General features: G+C 39.2%; 1 protein-coding gene across 1 annotated transcript in view; it reads left to right on the plus strand.

Annotated features, from left to right (window-relative positions):
- Positions 1-27466, plus strand: part of ARHGEF26 (Rho guanine nucleotide exchange factor 26) — a 123685-nt gene that overhangs the window by 23691 nt on the left and 72528 nt on the right. Inside the window, exons 4-5 of the mRNA XM_077750130.1 lie at positions 3937-3993; positions 7246-7406. Coding sequence (XP_077606256.1) covers positions 3937-3993; positions 7246-7406 — 218 coding nt within the window. The remainder of the gene's footprint in view (positions 1-3936; positions 3994-7245; positions 7407-27466) is intronic.

The following is a 27466-nucleotide window of genomic DNA, read 5'->3' on the forward strand; positions in this document are numbered from 1 at the left end:
AGGGCTTGGTTTGTCATTGCCATAACTCTCTGGAGCAAACTTTCAGGCGTCTCCAATGAGCTGCACTACGGGTTTCTTAATTATGATCCAAGAACACTCCCGAGAATCTTAAAACAATTTTTTTAATATTTATTTTATTTTATTTTTTTTAATTTTTTTTAATGTTTTATTTATTTCTAGGAGAGAGAGAGNGAGCGCGAGCAAGAGAACAAGGGAGGGGCAGAGAGAGGGAGACATACAGAATCTGAAGCAGGCTCCAGGCTCTGAACTGTCAGCACAGAGTCCCATGTGGGGCTTGAACCCACGAACTACAAGATTGTGACCTGAGCCAAAGTTGGACACCTAACCGACTGAGCCATCCAGGTGCCCCTAGAATTTTTTTTTTCTTTCTTCTTTCTTTTCTGTCTCAATGCTTTTATATCTGTTGCTGGTTTCTTACTGATGACTTTTTGGTCAAAGGAGTATTTTATTATTGTTTGTATTAGTATTAATGAAATATGATAATTCTGGGAGTTGCAGTTGCCTTTTCAAAACTACCTTTCTTCCCTCTCAAAAGAAAAACTATTTTAGCTGGGGATTTTTTTTTTTTTCTTTTTGATAGGATGAAGTACTGTTAATCCCTCAGTAAACTAGCTGTCATCAGTATGGGTCTCAACACCCAGATGGTTCGCTCTCTTTCTCTTAAGATTTCTCGGTCTGGACTCATTAGTAATTTTGGACGGGGATGCCAGTGCATGGAAATTCCTGCTGGTGATCTCACCTGCAGAGATTGTGGGCATGGCGCCTGGCTATCGATCTGCCAGGACTGTGTGTCAGGAAGGAAGTCCTGTGAAATTCCTGCTCAGGGTTAACCAAACGGGAGCAGGGCTGAACGGTTTCATTCTTCTGGCCAGACTCCTCCCTTATTAAAATGGATGAAGAAGCCTTTTTAGCCATGAATTCTTGCTGACAGGCTGACCCAGGGTCAGGATGGTGGGTAAGGCTGAGAACATTCCACAGAATGGGTGGATGAAAAAGAACATATGGAGACTTGCTACAGACCTGGCATTAGAAGGAATCTTAGTAATGATTGCCCAGCACTAGAAAAGGGGTGCCTCTCGCTCACAGAACTGGAGTCTCTCAGCCATATAATATCATGATGGAGAGCATGGATTCTGAGGTTAGAGAGGCATGAAGGCAGATCCTGGCCTTGCTACCCGTCGGCTGTGTGATCTCAGATCTTAAACCTCACTTGTTATCCCCAATTCAGGTGGGGATAACACCCCAAGAAGAGTATTGACTTTCTTGGGTTTTTATGAGGATTCAGTGGGAAAAAAGTATAAAATGCCTATTTCCACAGTTCCAGGCACACAGTAGGTGTTGAATAAATGATTGTTAACTTTACCATGATTGATTTAGGACTCTTCCTATGCGACTCTACTGCTCTCTGTCCTTTTCCAAAAGTCAGGTTAGAGACTGTGACATGGGATTGTCTTCATGTCCCTGGCCGCACCATGTAGGGCGCTGTGTAGCAGTGGTCTTCACACCAGGGCTTGCCCCACCAGGGATTCGCGAAGACTGCAGAGTGGATGGGGATAGTTCTAAAGATACTGTTTTTCAGATGTTTAAGTTCCAGGGATCCTCCTTTCCATCACTGAGACTGCATGTGCACAGTGATACCCCAGGGTTTTTTTCCGGTCTCCCCTCTTACAGTTGCCCTTTGGGTTGTTTTACTAAGGAAAGGCATCTCTTTTATCCATCTCAAATCTTTGGGTGGTGCCTTGTTCCATGGTGTCAGAGCACTGGGGCCCAAGATACGGGGGCGGGGGAATGAGTTTAGAATTTTGGTTTTAGGGGCACCTGGGTAGCTCAGTCGGTTAAGCCTCTGACTTAGGCTCAGGTCATGATCTCACGGTTTATGAGGTCGAGCCTCATGTCGGGCTCTGTGCTGACAGCTCAGAGCCTGGAGCCTGCTTCAGATTCTGTGTCTCCCGAGAAGCTATTGCTACAAAGACTATGGACCTTAAAAATAGTTAAGAAGCTATTGCTACAGAGTCTGTGTCTCCCTTTCTCTCTGGCCCTCCTCCACCCACGTTCTGTCTCTCTCTCAAAAATAAACATTAAAAACTTTTTTTTATTACCATACTGCTTTTAGTGCCTCTTTTCTGGAAGCCACCATAAAGTCCCCACCTTACTAAGAGTTGTAGTCTCAGTAAAAATCATTTTTAGGGCTTAATGCGTTAAAATTGGGTTATTGTATTGTTTTGTTCATAGGTTATGAATGATAAGTGTGGTGATTATATAATCCAGGAGAGGGTCTTTTATACTTAAAACTCAGTGGCCACAGGACATTTTAGAAAATTCAATTTAAAAAGGTACTTTTGCATCAAAGTATAGTAGTGTAATTCATCAGCTACCCTAACACATAGAATTACATTAGGAAATTTGGGAGGGAAATTGACATAGAAATGTGATTTTTATGGAGAAACAAGAATAATTTTCAACCGTTATGGAAAGCATATTTATTTTCATGTGGATGGTGGTGGATATCACATCATTATGTTTTTTGTATTCCACTGGATACATTGAACACAGTATAAGCAACACGTTTTAGAATGTCTAGATTTACAGTGAGAAGAAAAATACATCTTTTTAATTCTTCTTTTTTAAATGTTTGTTTATTTTGAGACCGAGAGAGAGAGCATGTGAGTGAGTGAGGGGCAGAGAGAAAGAGAGGGAGAGAGAGAATCCTAAGCAGGCTCCGTACTGTCAGCACAGAGCCCAATGTGGGACTTGATCTCATGAACCTGAACCTAAATCAGGAGTTGGATGCTTAATCAACTGAGCTACCCAGGTGCCCCATCTTTTACATTCTTTTTTTTTTTTAATAGTTCATTGTCAAATTAGTTTCCAATTACATTCTTTAAATGTACAATGAAAATTTTGAGATGTCAACTTAAAAATGATCGAGGTTATGAGCATGGTTAAGAAAACTTGTTTTAGGAAGCATGAAAACAAAATGTTTGAAGACCTGTGTTCTATTCTATCGCCATTAGTTTCTCAGAAAAGGGGAGGGCACTCACGTTTCTTGCTGTCCTTCTTTATGTTAAGCCCAGACTTTAATTAGTCAATATCGTATGTGTGCCTGACCTTTTGCTAATTTAATCCTCAGCTGAAAAAACACGAGTGTTTTTCCTGTGCCAGACTCAGGGGCAGGTGTAGCAGAAGGCGCACCAGGCCCTGCCTTCATGCAGTTCTTAGAAACAGGTTTGGTTTCTACTACTCTTTGGTTTAGAAACTGAATTATGATAGAAACTGCAGTAATCAAATAAAAATGGGATGTAATTGAGGTAGGGGTCATAGTGATTCAACTAACACTGCAACCACGTTACTCCCAGGACGATACTGGCGGTCATGGTTCTTGTGGGTACTGTTGCTTCTCCAAAGAACATCAGACTGACATTCTTATTTGTCAAATTTAAATATGTGAAATTGGGGCAGACAGGACATTGTTTTCTTGTTTGATCGGGTCTCTATGAAGAGCACAGGTATTCTGCAGAGTCTTGGTGAAATACAGTATGAAAGTTACTTTTTCAGTGAGCGCTCTTGGGCAGTGAACTCTTGAGAGATGGCTTCACTTTCTTTATTGTTAGGTTTCTTATGATTTGCAAAATTAATTTGGTAAGTATTTTAGGAATATCTAGACCTAAGACTAGAGCAGATTAACGCAACCTGACATGAGAGTGTTCTGGACCCTTTGCAGTTCTTTTTTATTAATGCTAATTTATTAATGTGATTCAGTATTACACAAGGGACCCAGAAATTAACATGTGCTTAATTCACACGTTTTGCATAATTTCTTATAATTCATTTCTCAAAGGGTATGGAATTATGCCTTTCATGATAAATTGTTTGTTAAAGTAAATGAGCCCAACTTTCTTTTGCTTTTTCCTCCAGGTGAAAAGAAATGGATTATCGCAGACAGTTAGCCAGGAGGAAAGAAAGAGACAGGAGGTATGTTTTCTATTGGCAGATACTTTTATTTATATATTTTATATATTTTTTAAGTTTATTTATTCATTTTAGAGAGACAGAGACCACATGAGTTGGGGAGGGAGGGATAGAGAGAGAGAGAGAAAGAGAGAGTAAATCCCAAGCAGGCCTCACACTGTCAGTGCAAAGCCGGATGCAGGGCTCAATCTCATGAACAGTGAGATCCTGACCTGAGCCAAAATCAAGAGCTGGACACTTAACTGACTGAGCCACCCAGGCACCCCAAGCAGATACTTTTAGAGCTCCAAGTTATGTGTGTGCTTTCACCTGCTGTGTGCACTGGTTCAGTGTTTTCCTTTGAAAATGTATTCATTTTGTTCTTAATAAGGGGTATGTGATCATTGTCAAATAAAGCTACACATAAGCACCCAGAAAAGAAAACTTTAAAGTTCCTTAATGTCATTTTAACTTAAACAACAAAACAGCTAGGAGAAGTATTTGAGCTGGAAGAAATATGTTGAAAAATGAAAGAGATGTTAGATCCTGGACTTGAAAAAGGATGTTAGTGGGAAAACTGGTGAAATCTGAGTGAGGTACATACATTTGTCTACAGATAAAATGTAACGTACCCTGGCTAGGGGGACTGGATGAAGGAAACGCACGAACTCTGAACCCTCTTTGCAATAGCTCTAAAAATTAATTTTATACCGAAATAAAAGTTTGCTTAATAAAAAATAAAACTGATAGTAATAGGATTTTATAACTTGAAGTTTAAATAAATGTAGTTTATTTAATACAGTTTACGGAAAAAATATTGTAAAATTCTCAAAACACTTACCTCCTGTTATATGCATATTAATATGTAAATAAATTTCTATAAGTGTATATAACATGTGTGTGTGTACACATATATATATACATACACAAAACTCTTGCACAAAGGACATGCACTATATTTTTATTTCATTGGCATAAATAACACAAAAATACAAAGGCACATTATAATTTCATTTTTTTTAAGTTTAAAAAAACAGAGCAGTATATAACATTGGTATACCCATCACTGAGAATTAACAAACATATTAAATTTATACTTTTTTCCTTATATTTTTTAAAGAAAACAAGACTTTTCAATATAGTAGATGTCCTATGTTATCCTCAGTTTTCATTTTCTTCCTCTCCTGCCGAGAGGCAACTGTAATTATGAAATGATGTGTATCTATCCAAACTGTGTTTTTAAATCATGTATTGCATATATTTATGTACATATATTTGTGTGCATGTGTGTGTGTTAAAATGTAGATACATGATCGTTCTGAACATGTTTTTTGTTTCCTTTTGACATTCAGCCCTATATTTGGGATTTATCTAAGTTAATATATATTAATCTAGATCATGTATTCAGAGCAGAATGTAGTATTCCATTCTCTGAATTCCACCTTTTAAAAAAAGCTGTTGTCCAAATTTTGGGCAGCAGGTGATGTGGGTTTGTTTTCTTTATTGCAAAATAAATAGTGTTTCTTTGTGGACAAATTCAAGAGCTACTCTAGGGTCCTAACCCCATTTGAACATTTGTGTTCTTTGAAACTTTTCGTATTTGAGCCTATTTCTTTCCCCTGTATGTTGAAAATATTCAGATTTATGATATAAAAAAAAAACTAGTGATGGCAGCAAATCTGACTTTAGGGGTCCTTTCTATTCCTATATAGCTATTTTTAGAAAGCTTAGCCCAATTTACTTTTAAGTAGTTGATGGTTCCATTGCAGGATGTTTCGGCAGTTATTATATTAAATCTATTCTATTAAACTACCACTTATTCATCTTTTCATGTGATCTATATCGTTCATGTGATCTTTTTGTTCATTTGCATTTGATTACAAAAGGTTTTGCTTTTGAAAATATTTTGTCATTCCAAGTTACCATATCCATCAGCAACCTGAAATCCATTATTTTTGGTCAGGAAGTGACTATTTTCTTCAGTTTACATTGCATTTCCTAGGGATAATTGTATTGCCTGAAGAGAATTATACAAGATTCAGGTCAGGTGAGACTCTTCATGTCCTCACTCTTTACTCGTTAGATGATTATATCGCTTAAGTCCCTGGAGCACAACTGAGGCTAGACCAGCACATTAAGTAAGATGTCCTTTAAAGCTTACCAATGCTGAAAAGGGAGGTGAACATTGAAACTAGCATTAAGCTGACTTACGAAATATGGTCCACTCACTGGCAGCTGGACTTCCATGTGCCTGTGCCTGTCTGCTCCCGCCTAGTCTCGGCCACCACACAGGGCCTTAGGGGAAGAATCCCTTGTGCTTTTTGGGTCAAGGGCTTGAGGAGAGGGGACCTGGAGGTCAAGGCGATCGTGGGATAATGGCATTGTTACCAGGGAGATCTCCAGGAAGAATGCGAATCTCAAGCCTGCAAAGATGTTTCCCACCCCACCTCAGGAGGAATCCCTGTGTTGCGATTCTTGGAGGATCTGAAGTGTTAATGAACTAGATGAATTCCTTACACCGGGTGTAGGTGCCTATTCACATATGTGGGCTGAATTTCATCATTAATGAACACTTATCAGGTAACTATTATGTGCCTGACACCAACCATTTCTGCAGAGGGTCCTTCGCTCCTTCTTGAGATACCGATGAGAGCAGAGAGGATGGCTTGTTGAAAAAACAGAATTACTTTCAGTTATATCAGTTTAATATAAAAGATTTCCTGTGGCTGATAAAAACCTTTTAAGGGTAGATACAGGCATGCTCTTTTCATATACCCAGACTCTTTGGTCTTATTGGCTGCAAATATGGGGAGAGAAAAGGCCCACACAGGAGGAGAGCAAAGAAATGTATTTGTGAGACCTTTTCTCTGAATCCCAAGTGATGTCTATAAATCCTTACTGTCCCAGAGCAGCATACTTTGAAAACAGGGCTGTAGGAGATGACCCCAAGGGTTAATTAATGTCACACTGAGATTTTATGACAGGCCCTAGCTTTCTTCCATAGATTCCACCCCTTGGCAAAGCATGACCTCAGGATGCAATCTTAAGTCATCCAAGTGCTTTCACTTTTTCAGTTTTACACAGTCGGCAGTGACCGTATTTCTTGAGGTTTGGATGTTCATGCTTTACATAAAGACAATAGTTCAGTGATATGTTTTCCTTAGGGCTTATCTTTTTGTGCTTTTCAAGATATGTCTTTTTTGTAGGATGATTATGAGAGCTTATTTTAGTTCTTCAGTTACAAGAATTAATATCTTTCTTTTTCCTCTTTACTAGGCTATCTTTGAAGTCATATCCTCTGAACATTCATATTTACTCAGTTTGGAGATCTTGATACGGATGTTTAAAAATTCTAAAGAACTGAGCGATACTATGACCAAAACAGAGAGTCACCATCTTTTCTCTAACATTACGGATGTCTGTGAGGCAAGCAAAAAGTAAGTTCACCTTAGTTGTCTTTTGGTGAGGCCAAGACATTCCTTACTAACGAACATCTGCGTTACCTCAAACAAGACCTTTAGAAGTATGAGGCCTCTTATGGATTTAATCGGCTTTTATCTTTACTCCTTAAAATAAATTTTAAGGTTTTAGGTTGTTGATGTCTAGATGGATGCCAAATGCATACTGAATTGTCACCACAGACAGTTATATCTGAGGTCTCTCCCTCCTCTGTTCCTCCCTCTTCTCACACTTGTCCTTTTATCCTTCCTTTTAAATTATTTAAATTAAACACCTTTTAGTTGTGTGGGAGAAAATAACTCATACTAGTCAAACACAAACCTTATTTTTGTTTACATTTTTGTATTTTTTGTAATTGTATTGTTCTGTAATTATTATTTTGAAAATGTAGTTGCAGTGACCATACTGGTTTCTTCAGGTTTTCCCTATTTAACATTCCATAAATACTATTAGAGGAGTTTCTATTGGTTTTAATGAGTGTAGGAGCCTCGGCTTGTATGTCAGTGGTGAGCTCTTACATTCTTCTGAGGGAACTGCAGAGCCTGGACTGGAGCCAAGTACCAGCAGTGTGCTAAGCTGAACCGTCCTTAGCTGCTATTTTGGTAGGTCAAAATGGTTGAATATTGGTAGTTTTACATAGTTGGGTCAATGGTGGCTTTAAGCTTAAGCCTCATTAATTATTTGCTTTGTGCCTGTTTTTTTTCCTTTTTTAAAGTTTATTTATTTATTTATTTATTTTTTTTGAGAGAAAGCATGAATGGGAGAAGGGCAGAGAGAGAGAGAGAGAGAGAGAATCTTAAGCAGGCTCTGCAGTGTCAGAGGATAGGGGCTTGACATGGGGCTCGATCCCATGAGCCATGAGATCATGACCTGAGCCGAAATCAAGAGTCAGATGCCTAACCAATTGAGCCACTCAGGTGCCGCTGTGCCTCAGTTTTTCCTAATTTTTGTGCCTGCATATTGGACAAGCTTTAGGACCCACAAAAACTGGATCTGTCTTAGGTAGGGAGTATTCTTGTGCATCCTGACATTGCTTATTTGTCATGTTAGGGCAAAGTCAAGCGGACAGTAATGATAACATGCTCATGCCCACTGGCGCCAGGTGAATCTGTGTGCAGGTGAATCTTCCTCTTGAACTTTCAAGATTGAATATTCATGTAGAACATGTAGGCCTGTGACTTGAAGCTACTTCCGAGAGTTGGAGTTTGTGGTCTAATCCATGAGATCTTCAAATTTTTAGAGAAGTGGCACAACTTCAGACGGCAGATTCTGCCACAGGAAAAGATCCTGGCAATCTTGATACTGACATGGATACTCAAAGAGAACATGTTCCGGGACCCAGTGGGCCTTAGGGAGCAGTGGGCCCGTAGTGTGCGGGTGGTGGATGCACCTCAGCTTGGAAATCCTTGTTGAGAAGCTGGGTTGTTGCTTGTGTTCAGTCCCTTGATCCTTTTGATGCCATCTTACCGGTTTGGTAAGAGAAATGAGCATCTCTTTTCTCCTTCAGTGAAGAGTCAGAACAAGAGCCTTAGATGGTATGTCTGTATTTGAAAGTGAGTCTCTTTCATTTTAACATGTACTTTGGTTGATCTATAAAACCAGAGCCCTGTTTTAGATACATAGCTATCAAGAATCAATACTGTTTTGATAACTACAAAATGTAAGTCATGATTTGAATGAGAATATGTTTTCTGAAAACCACAGTGGCATGTTTTTCTTCTAAGGAGTTGTGCTTTGAATTGTGTGGTCATCAGTCAGCTTCTTGTAGTGTACAATGACTCCAGAGAAAGCCTTTAGTAAATTCTGTTGTAGAGTAGCAACAGTTCTTGAGCAGAGGATGTTTTGGGTCCTGACATTCTTTGGGTACCCAGAGCACTGCTTGCTTATCAGGGTAGTCCACCAGGGGCCTGGGCTCCAATAGTTGCCTTTCCTTTTGGGAGCTGGTTAACCTTGAGCAGATTGCTAAACCTCTCCCCCTCATTTCTTATTTATTAAATGTGGATTTAAAAAATCTACATGGCTGGTTAACCCTGAAATAAGTCATTTTGTTTAAGTCTTTTATGATTTCATTAAAAAGTTTTCATTTCTGGGGTACCTGGGTGGCTCAGTCTGTTATAAATATTCGACTTTGGCTCAGGTCATGATCTCACGGTTCATGAGTTTGAGCCCCATGTCGGGCTCTGTGCTAACAGCTCAGAGCCTAGAGCCTGCTTTGGATTCTGTGTCTTGCTCTCTGTCTGCCCTTCCCTCACTCACGCTCTGTCTATCTCTGTCTCTTAAAAATGAATAAATGTTAAAAAAAAGATAAACATCTTTTATATTTTTATTTTGTTTTTACTTAAAACGTAGCATTTTAATTTGGAAAGCTGCCTATGTGATATTTGATCTTTATTATAATATATTTTAACTAAGGTTTAGGAATGTTCAGCTTCTGCATGATAATCCTCTGTCTGTATCAAAAAAAGTTTGATTTAGTTTGAAATCCCATTTCAGATACAGTCTTTTAAAAATTCAGAAGGCTCAGAAGACTTGCAAAGCCCATCTCATTATATAATGCCTACTTGCTGAATGAACTTTCAGCATTTGGTCTCTCAAGTGATAACTACTTGATGTGCTACCCATGGAAGAGTTGCCAATCTTAAAGGAAATGCTATATAAAATGTTGAATAAAGCAAAGGACTGGTGTTCAAATTAGTGATTGCTGATGAAGCACAGGATTGCTCAGTGTGGCATAATCAAGACTGTCTTCATCGCTGTACTTTCATGGAAAAATTGTATCTAGAGGTGATGGGATATTAGCAGAGGGTGAGGTCAGAACAAGCTTTGTGGATTCAACAATATGATGTCTGGTCCCCTTTATAGTGACTCAGGTTCTTCACCACTTGCCGATGAATTGCACTAGTAAGCCTTTCTGTGTAAGAAGACATTATATGAAAACAGGGACAAGATCATTCTCATTCTGGGTGGGAGTGCTTATCAGTGGCATGTCCCTACTAAGTTTTTGGCTTTATAAAGAATTGCTCAGGATGCCTGGGTGGCTCAGTCGGTTAAGTGTCCGACTTCGGCTCAGGTCATGATCTCGTAGTTCGTGGGTTTGAGCCCCGCATTGAGTTCTGTGCAAGCAGCTTGGAGCCTGAAACAGAAGCCTGTTTCAGCTTCTGTGTCTCCCTCTCTCTCTGCCCCTCCCCTGCTCATGCTTTGTCTCTCTCTGTTTCAAAAAATAAATAACAGCTATAAAAAAAATAAAAAAAAAGAATTGCTCATTTCAGTCAACACTTATAGATCCACCTATTTTGCAACATGCCTGGGTTCTAGAGCATTTCTGCTGGCATCCACCCGGTGGGTCTTGGTCCCCAAGGATCAGCCGCAGCTGGTGGAACATCTGTAGTTTGTGTGTAGGGGAATCATAGAGCATGGCACTGCCCCTGAAATGCATAGGCCTGGGTCACGCTGGAGGTTATGGGCTGAAGGTTCCCCGGTGAAGGTGAGAGGGTACAGGCCTTTGTGTGCCCTGCTGAGGAGTTTTCATGGTTTTTGAAGGCTGTGTGGAAACATGGAGCGATCCAGTAGGGCATGGCCATGGTGGCCCAGGAGATGACAGCGTGGTGTTTGTGTTAGAGAGGATATAAAGTTGGTGGAAGATTTGAGGCCACTGCAGTAATACAGCTGGACATGATGGGAAAAAGAGGGGTCCTATGAAGAAGGAAGGACTTGAGAGATACTTGGAACATGGAGTCTTGAGGACTTGGTAAGAAAGAGGAGTTCTGTTTGCCTCCCAGGTGTCTGCCCAGTTGACTGTGGACAGTGGTTGGATTAGCTAGCTTATAAGGGAAACAGGTTAGGGCTTAGTGGGGGAGATAAGGAATTCATTTGGGACCAGTTTTGAAGTGACAGTGGAGAATGAGGGGAGAATGTCAACTTGAAAGGAGAAAAATGGATTAGAACTCCAGAAAAGCCTTGACTAGAGGCGTAGATTTGAGTCCTGTGGGTTTAAATGAGATACTGGTGCTTGTAACCATGTTTTTTTTAAGTGGTGGTGGTGGTTGCCTCCTATGGGCATTTGGAAATGTATTTTTGATTGCCCCAGTGACTTGGGGACTCTCCTGCCATTTGAAGGTGGGGACGGAAGTGCTGGGCACCCTACAGTTGGTAGGACACACATGGATTGTCCCATCCAGATGCCAGGTGTGCCCTCCTTGAGATACATGGGTAAAAGGAAATGGAAAAGAAAGCGAGTGTCAGAATTCTGACACGGAAACATTTAAAGAGCCTGTGGTTTGGGACAGAAATGAAGTAAATAGGATAAGAAGAATGACACTGATCTTTGTCAGGCTCCATGACTTTCTCTTTAATGCCTTCCTGTGACCCTTTCCGTCCTGGCAGCTGTTTGCACCGTGTGTGTGAGGCGGCACTGGACTCCCGCTGGTCCTATATTTGTCCCCTCCTAGGAAGAGGCCTCTTTTCTTTTCCTTCAGTGATGATTCGAGCCGAATCTTTTAAGTTTATGCCTTTCGGTCTGTGCCAGTGCAGAGCCTTTGACCTCCCAACTCTGGACCTACTTCCTTTTACCTTAACTGTGTTGACTTCCTTCTGATTCATTTTCATGAAACCCCTCTGGATTCCTGGTCCTCCAGTCTTTTAAGGACCAAAGATGCTTTCATTCATGTATCTATGTTCATTTACAATAATTTATTGGTAACTTCTGCATTAATAGGGAAAGACCTGGAAGTATGATTAATTTACATAAATTTGCAGCAGAATGTGATCTTATTCCAGTTATTTTTACGTTTAAGATCTACTGATGGTAAAAGACATACTGTCAGGAAAAGAAATTGCCTTTGGTCTAAGACTAAATGTCGACCCTATGACTGTCTTTAGAAATGCTGTGCTCTAAGTAAGGTGTTTTGGGTTAAAAGGATTTCTGCAGAATGAAACTAGATGAGGCTTTGTTTTGATGTTTTATAAAATTGATGTGTTTTTACTTCCAATGCTGAGTTTTCATGATAAATTTCTAGGTGATGCATTTAAATTTTTTTCAATCATAAACTATACTATTATTTGTAACCTATTCTTTTTCCTATTCCAAAATTAAGAGATCGGTATTTGTTTAGGAAGTAATTTAAAGCTAAAACTATGCCATCTTCAATTTTACAGAGTAAAATCAAAATATCCAGCAATGTGTTTTCATGTCCCAAGGAACTGAATTTGTTCCCAAGATATGATGAGCAGCTAATGCCAAACTCTTCACTTTCTGCCTTGTGTGGAAGAGTAAATTACAAAAATAATAAACATACAAAATGGTACTTACCCAGCACTTGCTTCTCCAGAAGATTCTTTTTCCTGATTTTAATCAGATTATGTGAAAATTGAAATATCATGGGACACTGAGTGCTGTTCTAAATACATATGCTTTAATATTAGTTTATGAAATGACTTTATGTTTCAAAAATTGGCATTTTACTCAATGGTGCAGCATATCTGTGTTGTAAAGTGGGTTTCCTATTTGGTAATTAAAAACTCTAAACTTTAATGCATTAACAATAAACCTTAAAAAGTTTCATAGTATTGATATTTCATCGTTCCTAATTTTTAAAGCTAAATTTTACTATTTATTTATTTATCTTTAAAGTTTATTTATTTTTGAGCGAGAAGGAGAGGCAGAGAGAGATGGGGACAGAGAACCCCGAAGTGTGGAGCTTGAACCCATGAACCATGAGATCATGACCTGAGCTGAAGTTGGACGTTTAACCACCCAGGCACCCCTAAAGCTAAATCCTAAAAGAAAACATGATTAAATTTAACTAGGCCAGAGAATATGGATCTCCTTATGTTGTAGAACCTGAAGTATTGGCTGTTGGCATTGTTTTTTGTTAGTAAATGTTCTTTTTTCTTTACTCCATATAAGTCTACCACAGAATCTTTGGTAAATAAAGAGACTGCCCTATCTATCTTCATGGAACAGAAAATCTTTCTTTTTAAAATCCAACTTCATCAGCTGATAGTTGAAAGACAGTGACACTCAGAAGCTACTTTTTATGATGTGCTTTGACTTTTCCTATGTCCCAAGATAAATAAGCAAAGACATTGATTTGAAATTCACCTCAAGTACTCTACAATAGCGTGGATATTTTAGTCCACACTGTTCAGCTCTTATCAATAACCGGTATCTGAAGTAAGAGTAAAAGAAATAAGTAGTTATTTAAGTATCATTTCAAGTAGAGGAAGAAGGTGTGGGAATAACAGCCCCAGTCCTTTCAGGGAAGGCTGTGGAAAGCAGTGGGAGGTCTGAAGAGTTTGTAAAAGTCTTTGTAACTGAAGCCACCTACTTAAAGGTGACTGAGGAGACACAAGCCCTTAAATTCGTTCCCTTCTGAAATCCCATTAAAAATGGTAGGATAGTCAATAACACAAACCCCCAAGGATTAAAAACAAGGAAATAAAACAAGCAGACCAAAAAACAAAAACAAAAACAAAAACCCGAAAAATGAAAAAGAAGAGACAACAGCAGCAATATTTTGGAACCTGAAAACAGATGGATGGACTCTCAGGGAACTATTTCAGGCAATCTGAACAGGTTAACTCTAAACTAGTAGTGAGGAAAGCCAAGAAAAACCCGATTTAACCCCAAGAACCTCTGACTGGCTTATTTTACTTAGCATAATACCCTCCAGTTTCATCCGTGTTGTTGCAAATGGCATGATTTCATTCTTTTCCATTCCCGAGTAATACTCCCAAGTATACTCCGAGTACACACACACACACACACACACACACACACACCCCCCACATCTTCTTTACCCATTCATCAGTTGATGGACATTGGGCTCTTTCATAATCTGGCTACTGTTGATAGCACTGCTATAAACTTTGGGGTACGTGTGTCCCTATGAATCAGCACTCCTGTATTCTTTGGATAAATACCTACTAGTGCAGTTGCTGACTTACAGTTCTATTTTTAGTTTTTGGAGGAACCTCCAGACTGTTTTTCCAGAGTGGCTGTGCCAGTTTGCATTCCCACCAACAGTGCAAGAGGGTTCCCCTTTCTCCACATCCTCACAAACATCTGTTGTTTCCTGAGTTGTTCATTTTAGCCACTCTGACTGGTGTGAGGTGGTATCTCAGTGTGGTTTTGATTTGTATTTCCCTGATGATGAGCAATGTTGAGCATCTTTTCATGTGTCTGTTGGCCATCTGGAAGTCTTTTCTGGAAAAGTGTCCATTCATGTCTTCTGCCCATTTCTGCATGGGTGTTGAGTTTGGTAAGTTCTTTATAGATTTTGGATACTAACCCTTTATCAGATATGTCACTGGAAAATATCTTCTCCCATTCTATTAGTTGCCTTTTAGTTTTGTTGATTGTTTCCTTTGCTGTGCAGAAGTTTTTTATCCTGATGAGGTCCCAGTAGTTCATTTTTGCTTTTACTTCCCTAGGCAAATACGTATTATCTTTACATCTCAGTTCTCCCTCTGTCCAATGGAGACCATAGCTTCTGTAACCTCATAGGCGTTGTATGAGAATTAAAGGGGATCACACTTAGTGAGATACTAGGTAAAATCAAGTAGCAGTGATTTTGTTGATATTAGAATTGTATTTTGATCATCTCTATCTGGTATTTTGAAACGTCTCTGAATTATTTATTTAGTGACTTTTGTATGATATTCTCTCTATATTTGCCTCTGCTGTCATTGTTTAAGGACATTGTTTAATTAGGTTAAAGAACAGGTCTTGTGGACTGTACCACAATGGTTTGCATGAGTTTCTTAAAAATGTTTTTTAATGTTTTATTTATTTTTGAGAGAGAGAGATAGAGAGCGTGAGCAGGGGAGGGTCAGAGAGAAAGGGAGACACAGAATTAGAAGCAGGCTCCAGGCTCTGAGCTGTCAGCACAGAGCCCAATGCAGGGCTCAAACCCACAAACCGTGAGATCATGACCTGAGCTGAAGTCGGATGCTTAACCGACTGAGCCACCCAGGCGCCCCTGCGTGAGTTTCTTTTTAAAGATGACTGTGGGATGTTTTACAACATTATAACAATCACCTTCATTCTGATATTGAATGAAGTAAAAATAAATGGATTCTTCCCAAGTCATAAAGCATATTAGTTCTGCCTTAGGTTAGGACTAAAATCTAAGGTTTTTGCTTCCTCTCGGCATGGTGTTTGTCTTGTAAGCAGTGGATTCCTTGGACCATCGCTTCAAAACACACCCTGACATGCTCTGGCTGCCAATTAGGCGATTCTCCTGATTAGTTTTTGCAGATGGTTGGGACTACTACATGCTTTTTTTGCCTTTTTGCATTGCGTTTGCAAGGTCTGAGAGTCTGCGGATTCAGAGTTGTCACACGGAGATTTAAACTTGGACAAGGATCTTGGTTGGGACAGATGGAAGTGTTACCAAGCTCAGTCATTAGCTGCTATCAATCTTAAACTGGAGTAGAATTTTTGGAAAAAGAAACAATGGCTGGGGTTTAGTTGCAGTATTTCATCTGCATTGCATTTACAGCTGTAGATTTTGAACCATTACATGGATTTTTGACTCTGCCAGTTTTGAGTTAAACAAGCAGGACCACACAGTTCTTCTGGCCGATGGAAAAGATTTTAATGTAAACTTTGTGATCTCGCCAAGTTAAATCTAGCACTTGATTTAAGCACGAGGAAGACGGTTGATGAATTAAATTTCAAAAGCAAACTCCTGTAAGCTTGCTTATTGCTCATGTATGGTTGGATGTTGCCTCTAAATGCTGTGCATCAATTATTATCACCTGGGCATCAATTTTATTTTTTTCCCAATGCTTTTCTTATTTCATCTGATTTTATTCTTTAGAGAATCTGGTGGAGTACTGTCATTTCTGTACTGCAGGTAAGGAGCTTGAGACCCAAATTATGTGAATTGGTTTAAGATCATTCACTTAAAAGAAATTGAAACTAGTGAGTTTTTTTTTTTTTCTTTTGATTCTTTAGCCTGCATTCCCTTGGNTCCATGTTTTAGCTACTGTGGAGAGTGCTGCTATGATCAGTTAGGACTTCTGATAGGATTGCCCATCCGGAAAAGAATTAGGATTTGCTCTTTCTGGCGCACATCACCGTTGGCGCCAGTCGCAGAGAGCGATTAGGTTCTTAAACTCGTATTTGCATGTCTTTGACCTCTTAGAATGTGGAGACACAAAAACAAAGAGCATCTAGTTTTTTGACACTGCTCCATGCTTAGCACATCATAGGCATCATCTTGTTATTTATTTCCCTGTGGTCATCGTTCCCCGAGGGATACCAGCCAGGAGCTTTACCTTCAGCAGTCTCTGAATGTGGCTGCACGGTTGAAGTGTAGACCGTGTTCTCTAGAAATAGGCTAATTAATTATGAAAGTCTTATAATTTATATCTTATCAGAAGCCCTAATATGCAGCTATTCAATAAAATTAAAAAGTATCCAAGTTATTTTTGTTGAAGTCCTTCAACTACTTTCACAATGAATTGGGGAAGAAGAGGAAAATGCATGTTTGGAAAGTGCCGTCTAAATTCGGATTATTTGCTGCTGCTTTGTGAAAAGTCTGATGTTTTCAAAGTAAACCTTCACAGAAAATGAGTTTGCAAGTCTTTCTTAGGACTTAAATGAAAGAATTCTTTGTCCCTTAGGTGGTAATGTAAATACTGAGCCACCTTGCAGGAAAATAGCTTAAATTTTAAAATGTTAGCTTTGTGTAAAAGCTGTGAAAATATGATTTTATTAAAAAATCTGAAATCACTTTCTATATGCTAAGAAGACAGGTGAATACTGTTTTAAATATTAATGCAGTATATTATTACCATATTCTTAGTCTGTTTTTTAAAGGATGTGGATTAAATCACACAAGTCCTGCGATTTTAGATTTTATAAGTCTATTTGTAGAAAAATATCTTGAGGAAAATGTGTATCATGAAAGGAATTTGTTAAAGAACCTAAATGATACTTTATCTATACAGTGTTTTCTTTGGATTTCAAAAAGGTTTCAGGAAATGATTTGAGTTCAGAAAAAAATGTGGTGGAAAGGTTCCATAGAAACGTCAAGATTGGCTAAGATTGACCTTGTCACTTGTGGGGGTTTCAAACAAAGGTCTCTTTGTCACAGGAAAACTGTCTCTGTATCGAGAGTTCATTGGAATTTCTTTTCTAGCAGAGAAGAGTGATATGAACACCCAGAATGGGGCACAATAGCAGTGTTTGTGTTTATCTGCTGAAGTTGTCCTGTTCTGGAACTCCTATTTCTGATTCTGTTGCATCTTGTGTGCATATGATGCACAACACTTCGTTACACATATTTGTGTGTGTGTGTGTGTGTGTATGTGTGTAGATATCTTTGAAACATCTGCTAGGAATAAAATGTTTTCCAGAATGTCTTTTTTTTTTTAATGTTTTCATTAATTTTTTGAGAAGAGAGTATGAGAAGGGGAGAGGCAGAGTAGGGGGGTGGATGGAGGATCTGAAGTGGACTCTGCATTGACAGCAGTGAGCCCGATACGGGGCTCAAACTCACAGACTGTGAGATCATGACTGGAGCTGAAAGCAGACGCTCAACCAACTGAGCCAGCTAGGTGCCCCGCCAGGACATCTTTGACAGCCACTTTCACAAGTTAAAATTTCTATTTTGAGTCTATTCTATTGAAAAGAGAGCAGAAATGAGTAAGCCATGAAATTATTCTCTCAGATTTCAGTGAGTAGCATTAAGTTAAAGATCATCAGGAAGACTTTTTTTTTTTTTTAAATCTATTATCACGGATTTAGCTGCTTTATCTCTAATTTGCAGAACATCTGGTGGAGTCATTTGGGAATTTATGTTTTGCAGGTTTTAAACCACATTAAATATCAGTGAAGAGTTGGTTTGCCTTGTTTGTGTTTCTGCCAGCCGTAGGGATCGCTGTATTAAAATGCCTTGATTTGGACCCTTGCTTATCCCTTTATTTTTCTTTTTCAGTCTTCCTGGCCAATATCCAGTTTACTAACACAAAACTACTTTTGTGATCAGAATATAGTTTTACTAATTTAGAATGTCAGTTAACCAATTTACTAATAACTCTAGAGGTCAGGATGTCATCTTATGTACATTTCTGCACATTTCTGTACATTAAGGGTGCTTCTGCTTTTTTGCACATTAAGTGTCTTTCCAACTGTTAGAGAAGGGGGAATGTTTAATGATTTAAACTCAAAACACTCTTCCTCCACCTAATGTTGAATAAAACATATCCTGTGGACTCTTTGAAGACCCCCGTGTTTGGAGGCTCAGGTGTTCAGACCGGAGAAACTCTGGCTTGCTTTTATCTGTTTTATTGCCATCTTTCTTGACATGAACTGATTCCTAATTTTGAAGTCTAGTTCTCACTGATCACACTTGTCTGTCCTGAGACTGGAGCAAAGAATCCTAATCTCATCTGTAAGCGGATCGCTTCATCCTTCCACATGTTAGCCTCGAAGTGAGTTTTCCGTCAGCATGGAGTTAATGGTTATCAGACTAAGGAATCTACACGTGGGGCCTTGAAGTCTTTGTCTGCTTGGGAGTGTTCTCACCAACTCACACTGGAGAATTACTTCTACTAGTGCTTTTGCTAGACAGCATATTCTCCCCATGGTATATGAATTCGGGAAAGTTGGTCTCATGAGGCTCATGAGGGTGGGCTTTGCAAACATTACCTTGGGCTCAAAGTCTGACTTATATTAGGGCCTGGATGTGGTAAGTGGTAAAAAGCCTTTTGGGGATGGTATGAGAAAATGTAACTGTACACATTGCCAGGTTTGTTTTTTTTTTTAATGTGGGAAAGATTGGCTGGAAGAAGTAAAGATGTGAATAACCTGCTAATAAGATAATATATGAAAACGGTTTTCTGAGAGTCAACATCCAAGCTATGAAGAACAGATGGAGGCAGAGGGCTTCAAGAGCATAACTGCATGTTTCTTTCCTCTGCAAACTGTTGAACACCGTGTTTGAGGACAATGTGGCGTAACATTTTGATTATCTTCGTGGCTGTATTTCTTTTAATGAGCCTGGAATTCAATTAGGCAAAGCGTGACAAGGTAAAACTTTAATTTGGCTAGAACTGCTTTGATCCGTTTGAAATGCCTGCTTTTTCCTTCTTGAGGCTGGTGGGGTATTGATCCATCTGGGGGAGGTTACTCGGTGACAAGAAACCATGGGCAAGAGGTCCTGCCCACCGTCACCCCCCCCCCCAAATAATACATATATGTGGTAAAAAATTCAAATTCTCCCAAAGGGTCTGCAGTGAGAAGTCAGTCCCCCGGTATACCTGGTTTGTTGTATAGCTTCAAGCGATGTTCTCTGAACGTACAAGTATGATATATTTTATGTGACCATAGCTTACTATACACTGTTCTGCACTGGTACCTATTTACTTTCCTTTTAGTTGGTCAAATAGCCAGATTTTCAAATGAAGAATAATATTATGTTTTTTTCTCTTCCTGTACTCTCCAGTAAGCCAGGGTTTCCTCTGTTTTTTTCTACTTTAAATGAATGGTTCCACATGAGTTATGGAATTAATTTTTTTTTGAAAATTGTCATTTCTGTGACTATGTGATTTTTGAGCATTAAGTCTTCTTCTTTGATAAAATATTTTAGAGTGAGGGCTTTTTCATTTTTAGCATAATTTATAGAGCACCTACTATGTACCAGGCAGTGTGCTAGGCATTGGAAATATAGTACTGAATAGGACAGACACAGTTTCTGTCTTGGCAGTCTGGTGGGGTGAGCACACAGGGTAAGGTACCCGAGAAATGGGGTACCCCTCAAAGCAGGACCTCAGCACAGCCTGGGGAACTAGGGAAGTCACTCTTAACCCTTAATCTTGCTTCCTTATGCTCCATTATTAGATTGATCTCCTAAGGTTACTGGTATTTAATAGTTTAGAATAACAGACATTTTAATTTCAGTATAATTTCACTTAGTCTTGAACTATATGTAGGAATACTATACTAGTAGTCGTATGTTAATTATCTTATATTTGCAACTAACTATTAAATGGGCAACTGGTATACATAGAATAGGGCTTAGTAAACCAACATTTTGTAATGTAATAAGTTGATCATTTATAGTATGAAGATTTTTGTTTAAAGAAAAAGAGAGCCTGGGTTGTATCTGTCACAGTTCAAAATACTAAATATGCTTCTAGTTTGAATACATAATTCTTTGCTTTCCCTACCTCTGAATGATTTATGAATCTGGAGGATTTGGATACTGTCAGTTTATGTAGCTTAAGGAAAAGTCATCTGATTTATGTTTTACTAGAAATTCCTTTTATGTCATGTTTTTTGATAATGTTTAGTTTTGTTACAATTCTTGTAACTCATGATTACAGTTTTGTTTTTTAAACTTTCAGATAATTTATTTGAAATAGGAAATAGAAATTGTAAAACTGACCCATCTTGTTAGATAATTAGCTTGACTAAGAGCTAGCCCACTTTCTTTTAATTTGTTTTTCTTGTGGTACAGCCGAGCTTAGTTAACACTTGTACTTTGTTTGGTGATGAATAAACTATTTCCATGAACATGTGGGATAGAGGGGGAACTTAGAGGCCATCTACCCCCTTCTGTAACTTCCAGTCCCTCAGGTCCCACAGCTGATTAGAATCAGAGCTAAGTCTGACCCGTACTTGGTTCCTAATTTTCAAGAAAGGATATTTCATTGTGTTCTTAGTAAGTTATGTACTTACATGGCTTCAAGTGCAAACATTACCAATGGTATAGATTTATACTTATATGAGATGCCTTGCTCACCCTCCTGCCCCCATTGACCCTGTTACCCCTCACCCTCCCTTACCATGAAAGATGTCTTGTTTCTCCTACCAGCATTTCTTTTTAAAGTTTATTTATTTTAAGAGAGAGAGAGAGAGAGAGAGTGCGAGCGCCAGAGTGAGCAAGGGAGGGGCAGAGAGAGGGAGAGGGAGAATGAATCTCCAGCAGGCTTCACACCATCAGAGTGGACCTGGATACGGGGCTCAATCCCACCAACCTGTGAGATCGTGACCTGAATTGAGATCAAGAGTTGGATGCTTAACCGACTGAGCCACCGAGGCGCCCTTTCTGCCAGCATTTCTTTATGCAAGTCTAGGCAGATATGAATGGTTCTTGTCCCTTTTAAGAAGTAGCATACTGACTATATACATTACTCTACATCCTTTTTTCTCTCATTGGAGTTTAAATTTAAGCTCCCCGAGAAGAGTCAATATGCCTATCAATCCCACTTCCTTTGCTGCAGTTAGATTAGAACGAGGTTCTTCTATTTAGTTTGACTCCATAGCATATGAGAAATATGGGGCCTTGGCTCTGTAAAGACTGTAGGAAAAAACAATTAGAAATATAAAATAAAACTCAAGATAAAAAGTTATTAAAATTGCTATGATTTGACCCAAAGAAGAGAAGGTTTGGGCATGATCACTTTATAGATAAGAAAAAGGCAGCTCAGAGGGAGATGAGTTACCCAGTCACCCAACCAGCGGGTACCTGAGTGGGGACTTGCCCTCAGGTTTGCCCATCAGTGTTGAAGTCTCTGTATTTCTGCTGCCACAGGAACTTGAGTCCTTGTGAGTGACTGTTGATACTGTGTACGTACAGTTGATACTCTTCATTTGTGGATTCCATATTTGCCAACTGCCTACTCACTCAAATTTATTTGTAACCCAGAATTAATACTTGCTGTGCTTTTGCAGTCATCCAGACATACAATCTATTTAATGCCACATTTTTCACATTTTTGTGGGCTTTTTGGTTGGTGATCTTGCCCTTTAAAATGGTCCCTGAGAAATACAGTGCTGACGTGCTCTCTGGAGTTTCTAGGTTCAAGAAGGCTGTGCTATGCCTGATGGAGAAAATGTCTGTTGGATAAGCTTTGTCAGCCATGAGTTGTACTGTTGTTGGCTACAAGTTCAATGCTAGGGAATTAGTAATATGAAAGGAAACGTACTTAAACAGAAGCATACATAAAACAAGATTATGTATTGATCAACTGATGAAAATGCTATGATGAGAGGCTCATAGGAAGCCAACCCCGTATTTCCATTAGGCGCCCTGGTTCAGTATTCGCTAATTCAATGTTCATAGTAACTTTATAGAACATAACTACCATGAGAATCACCAGTATATGCATAGCTTAAGTGGCCAGCTCCTTGCTCGCTGTAGTTGGGTTTATCTTTTCTCATTCTAACCTAAGGTATATCGGTTGGATGTAATTTCAGTTGGATGTAAGAGAAAGAAAATTGCCCAGTAATGAAATAATTGAGGACTGTGAACAACTGTAATTAAGATTTAATTGCTTGTTCTAAAATGCTGTAAAAGTGGAGACTTCTAGAATGTTGCTAATGTAATGTTACAGAACGGCATGGCGACTAACCAAGGGTGTCATCAGTCTGCCTGGGATCTAATCCCTGTTCTCCCACGTGTCCTGTGTGAGCCTGGGCAAGCTTTTTAACATCTTTTTGCCTCAGTATGCACGTACATAAAATGGAGATAACAGTACCTACTTCCTTGGGTTGTTGTGGAAATTAAATTAGTCAATACATGAAAATCAGTTGGAATAGTTGCCCTTTAAATTATTAGGGTAGTTTCACATTCGCATCTGTCCAGGAGAATTTCATTTTTCCAGGTGTAGTTATTAATTGCCCCATTTCACTCTCAAAAGGTATCCCAATTTGGGGAATAAATTAGGCGTTGGTGCCTGCCAGCTGTGAAGATGATGCTTCATTATCCGACAATACCCTGCAAATACAGGTTGGGATGATTATCTGTTTCCTCTTCAAGAGCTAAGTTGAAAACTCCCTTCCCCTGGTTTTGGGGGACTGCTAAGAAATGATGAAATGAAAAGGAACAGGTTGAATACTCAGATGTGGCTGGTGTGTGACTTCTATTCATTTTGCTTCCTGCCCTATGCAAAAGGGTAGTCTGGAGTGGGGTTCTGGTTAGAGTTATGTCTTCCCCACTGGTCAGCTCTTTCTCCAGTAGTCAGGAAGGACTTGTGGAAACCACTACTGTTCAGGGGATCTAAGAGATCAGGGTTGGTAAAGAAGCTCCCATAAAACTCATCTTAATTTCTAACCAGGTGAGAAGAGACAGAGTGTCTGTGGTCTCCACTGGTGAAAGTAAGTATAAACTGTTGGCTGATGTAAAANTACAGAAACCGAGATTAAGTGATACATTTTTAGGTGTCTCTGCATTTAGCTCACTCACTGATGTTGTTTTAATATACTTTATTTTTTAGAACAATTTTAGATTACAGCAAAATTGAGTGCAAAATACAGAGATTTCTCATATATTCCTTGACCTCCCACAAGTACAGCCTCCCTTGTTATCAGCACCTTCCATTAGAGTGGTACACTTGTGATTGTCAGACCCATGCTGACACATCATTTCACCAAAAATCCTAGTTTACATTAGAGTTCATTCTTGGTGCTGTGCAATCTGTGGGTTTTGACAAATGTATAATAATGACACACATCCACCGTGATATGTCATACAGGTTAGTTTCACTGGCCCAGAAATCCTCTGTGTGCTGTCTATTCATCCCTCCCTCTGCCCAAGTCCCTGGCAACCACTGATCTTTATTGTCTCCACAGTTCTGCCATTAACTGTAGTGTTGAGTTTTTAGGTGGTTATTTTCCCCACATGCCCTAGTGAGGCAGTGCTGAGCAGGCTGTTAGGTATCGAAGTCTGGATTTGGCAGTTTGATGGCTGGAAACATGTTTGGGAGTGGTTGGTATTTAGATGGAATTTCAGGCAAGGGTGCTGGGTGAGGTTTCTACAGAAAGGATGGAGATGGAGGAGTGAATGCCAAGCATGAAGTCCTGGGACTTTCCAACACTAAGAGACTGGGAATATGGGAGAGGGGCCAACAAAGGAGACTGAGAAGGAGCAGCTGGTACTGGGTGNCTTTGGCTCAGGTCATGATGTGGTGCTTTGTGAGTTCAAGCCCTGCATCAGGCTTAGCGCTGACAGCACAGAGCCTCCTTCAGATCCTCCCTCTCTCTCTCTCTCTCCCTCCCCTGTGGTGTCTCTCGCTCGCTCGCTCTCTGTCTCTCTCTCTCAAAAATAAACATATAAAAAAAACCCTAAAAAACAAAAAGCCTTTAATCTTGTGGAATCCTTTAGAGGATCCCTATTTTGTACTTTGTGAGTTGCAAAGTTCTGCACCAGAAGCAGTTGCTGTAGTTTCACTTCACTATGTGATCCCTGTATAAAGGTTGCACCGTCAGAACCCTTTAGTCTTGGCATGGCTTTTGAGCCTTCAAAGGATTATCGGAGTAATTGGTATTCCTGCCAAATGGAGAAAGGAAGGATTGAGTGCTTCATTCAAATGGCAAGATGCTTTTGTTGACGTTTCACCGGGACAGTCAGACACAGGTGTTTCTTCCTGGTTTCATTTGTTTGCTGAAGGCAGAGACAGGTGTTTAAAGAATGGTTGGCCTAAGATCTAGACTTAATAGAACAGAAAACTTCTAAGTGGGAGCATTTCCATCCCCAGATTGCCTTTTTACAGAATGAACCATCCAGGGTGTTTTGTTCGTTTGGTCATTTGTTCGTGATTTGATTTACAAAAATATTAGCTTTATAACAACATCTACTTCATAAATGAGGTACCTGGTTTTATAGCTTTAAGTGTTGGCATATTGTGTAATGGATGGGCTGTGCTTTACTACTATTGACTTTGAAGCAAAGTGCTCTTAAGGATCCTGATTCAGCCCTTGTTTGTACCAATTTTCAGATACACAGTAGCCAAAATCAACATTTGAGAAATTGTTAAGTCTTTACAGCACAGTTTACTTATCAGAAAGTCATGTGTTCAGCCAGGTGCTATTAATACCTACGTACGCCATTGCAAGAGAATTTATTAGCAAAATTTTCATGGATTCATTTTCCCTTCTTCCCCCGCCCCTCTTACAATTAACTATGGTCCTGCCTTGGATTTTTGCCAGCATGTTGTAAATAATTGGACTCAGCTTCTCATCTACTTTCTTCTGGTGCAGATTATGAATATAAGTTGACAGGACTTTTCTACCAATTTTTGCTCTCCAAGATTGCATTAGATTATGAAGAAATGATTGAGTGTAATTTGTCTTCCTTCAGTCTTTCTATAACCGAAGTGTAAAAGTTCCCAATTAATTATAGTTCTTACGGAGATATCAGTTATAGCAATTTGCAAACTCCAGAGCCTTGATAATGAAGGACATTTTACAACCATATACTTATTAAAATTTGATGTTAATTACAGCAATTAATTCTTCCTCAGAGTTTAAATAAATTTTACAGGTTGATAAAAGCTTGTTTTGTTTCTTTTTATGTTAATGAGGAACCACTGATGCATGTATAAAACTATTTCTGATGAACAATATGTTGCTTTTCTTCGGAACTGAATGGAAACCAGAGGTTGCAGAGGTTGGTCTTTTTTTTTTTTTTCCCTACCTCTGTGGGGTTTGGTCTTACAGGTTCCTAACAAATGGAAGCAGAAGTTTAATGAGTCCCTAAAAACTCAGTTAGCTTGTAACCATACATACATTTGAGGAGGTGGAAATAGTAATTTCAGAAACCTTTCTGACTTGGATGGAAATTACATCTTGTCAATATCCTTTGGATGTTTGTCATTTGGTGATGATAACACCTGCTACCATCTTTGCAGCTCCGTGTGCCAGGTGCTGTGCTAAATCCTTTCCGTATTTTGTGTTGTTAAGCCCTTGCCACAATCTTTGCAGGAGATTGTATTATATCCTTTTTAGCAGATGACAGATTGCTAGAGTGGTAAATACTAAGTGATAAGCCAGAATTCAGCCCCAAATCTGATCTCAGAGCCCTCTCTAAAGGGGGACAAATTCAAATCCCTGCCTTGGGTGGGGGCTGGCTAGGTCACATAGCTGAGTGAAGCAGGATGGTTCTGGGGGTGGGGGGTGGGGGTGGACACTGCAGAGANTGAGTACAGCTCCAGCCACTGTGGCTGCTGGGGTAGCGCTTGAGCTTCGTGTTGTGATTTGATATTTCAAGAAAAGTGGGAAATCGAAATGTGTGGGTACAGTGTCTTGATTTTTGAATGTTGGGAGCTAATTCATATTTTTAAAATACACATGTGTAGGGCAGTTTCAGCCCATCAGCCACCCATTTGGGAGCTTTAATGCACATTTTGTTAATCATCTGGCTTAAATTAGCCTGATAAGATCAATTGGCCTTGTGCTCGTGCCCAAAGTAACACTCCTGCAGTTCCTCAGAGACCTCTATAAATTTAGTGGTGTTGGAGGACAGAGGAAGGGAAAATATGGTTTAATGTATTAGGGTGTCTGCTGTCACTAGGACTTGGGCAAAGTAAACATAAAGAATTTCAGGTACATTTCTGACTAATAGTTAATAGTGTGTAATTGGAGGCATTAATAAAATACACTTGTGTAATTTTCAATAACACATGCTTATCTTTATTTTTTCAGTCTGTTAAAATTAAATGGGCACTCTGTCCATTTTTTTGATAATAGAGCAGCTAAAGCATCAGATAGATTTGCCTTTTTTATGGTATTAACATAGAAGTAAAAACAGTGCCTTTTTCCTTTCCTGTGTATTTTCAATACACAATCGAGTTTTGTTTGTCTGATTTAAAAAGTTAAACTTGAGTTGATTCCCAGGTGTTCGTCTGGTAAGGAGGTAAGACAACTACAGACAACTGAGAAATACTTAAAATTAGAAAGTACGTAGTTAAGAGAAATATACCTTGTATAAACACAGAGAAAATAACGAAGGGGACTCTTGTTATATTTTGCTGAATCCCTGGAGGTCCTGGATGTAGGGAAAATACCCTCTGCATGGAAATCACACTATGCCAGTGAAGGGGCTCCTACCTAGAATGCTTTCAGTGTCTGCTTTTTCAAAATCTGAATTTTACTACCTTGTATCATAAAGCCAGGGGTAAAGTTCAGGTTTTGAACGTCCAAGAAACCATGATGGCATCCCTTTCATCTTGTTTAAAAGACCTCTATAAAAGGTGGTGGTTAGATTTTTGGCCTCTGTCCCCGCACCTGCAGCTACACTTAAATCAA

Source organism: Crocuta crocuta, unplaced genomic scaffold (genome assembly GCF_008692635.1).
Source record: "Crocuta crocuta isolate KB4526 unplaced genomic scaffold, BGI_CrCroc_1.0 scaffold19, whole genome shotgun sequence".
NCBI classification, from domain to species: domain Eukaryota; kingdom Metazoa; phylum Chordata; class Mammalia; order Carnivora; family Hyaenidae; genus Crocuta; species Crocuta crocuta.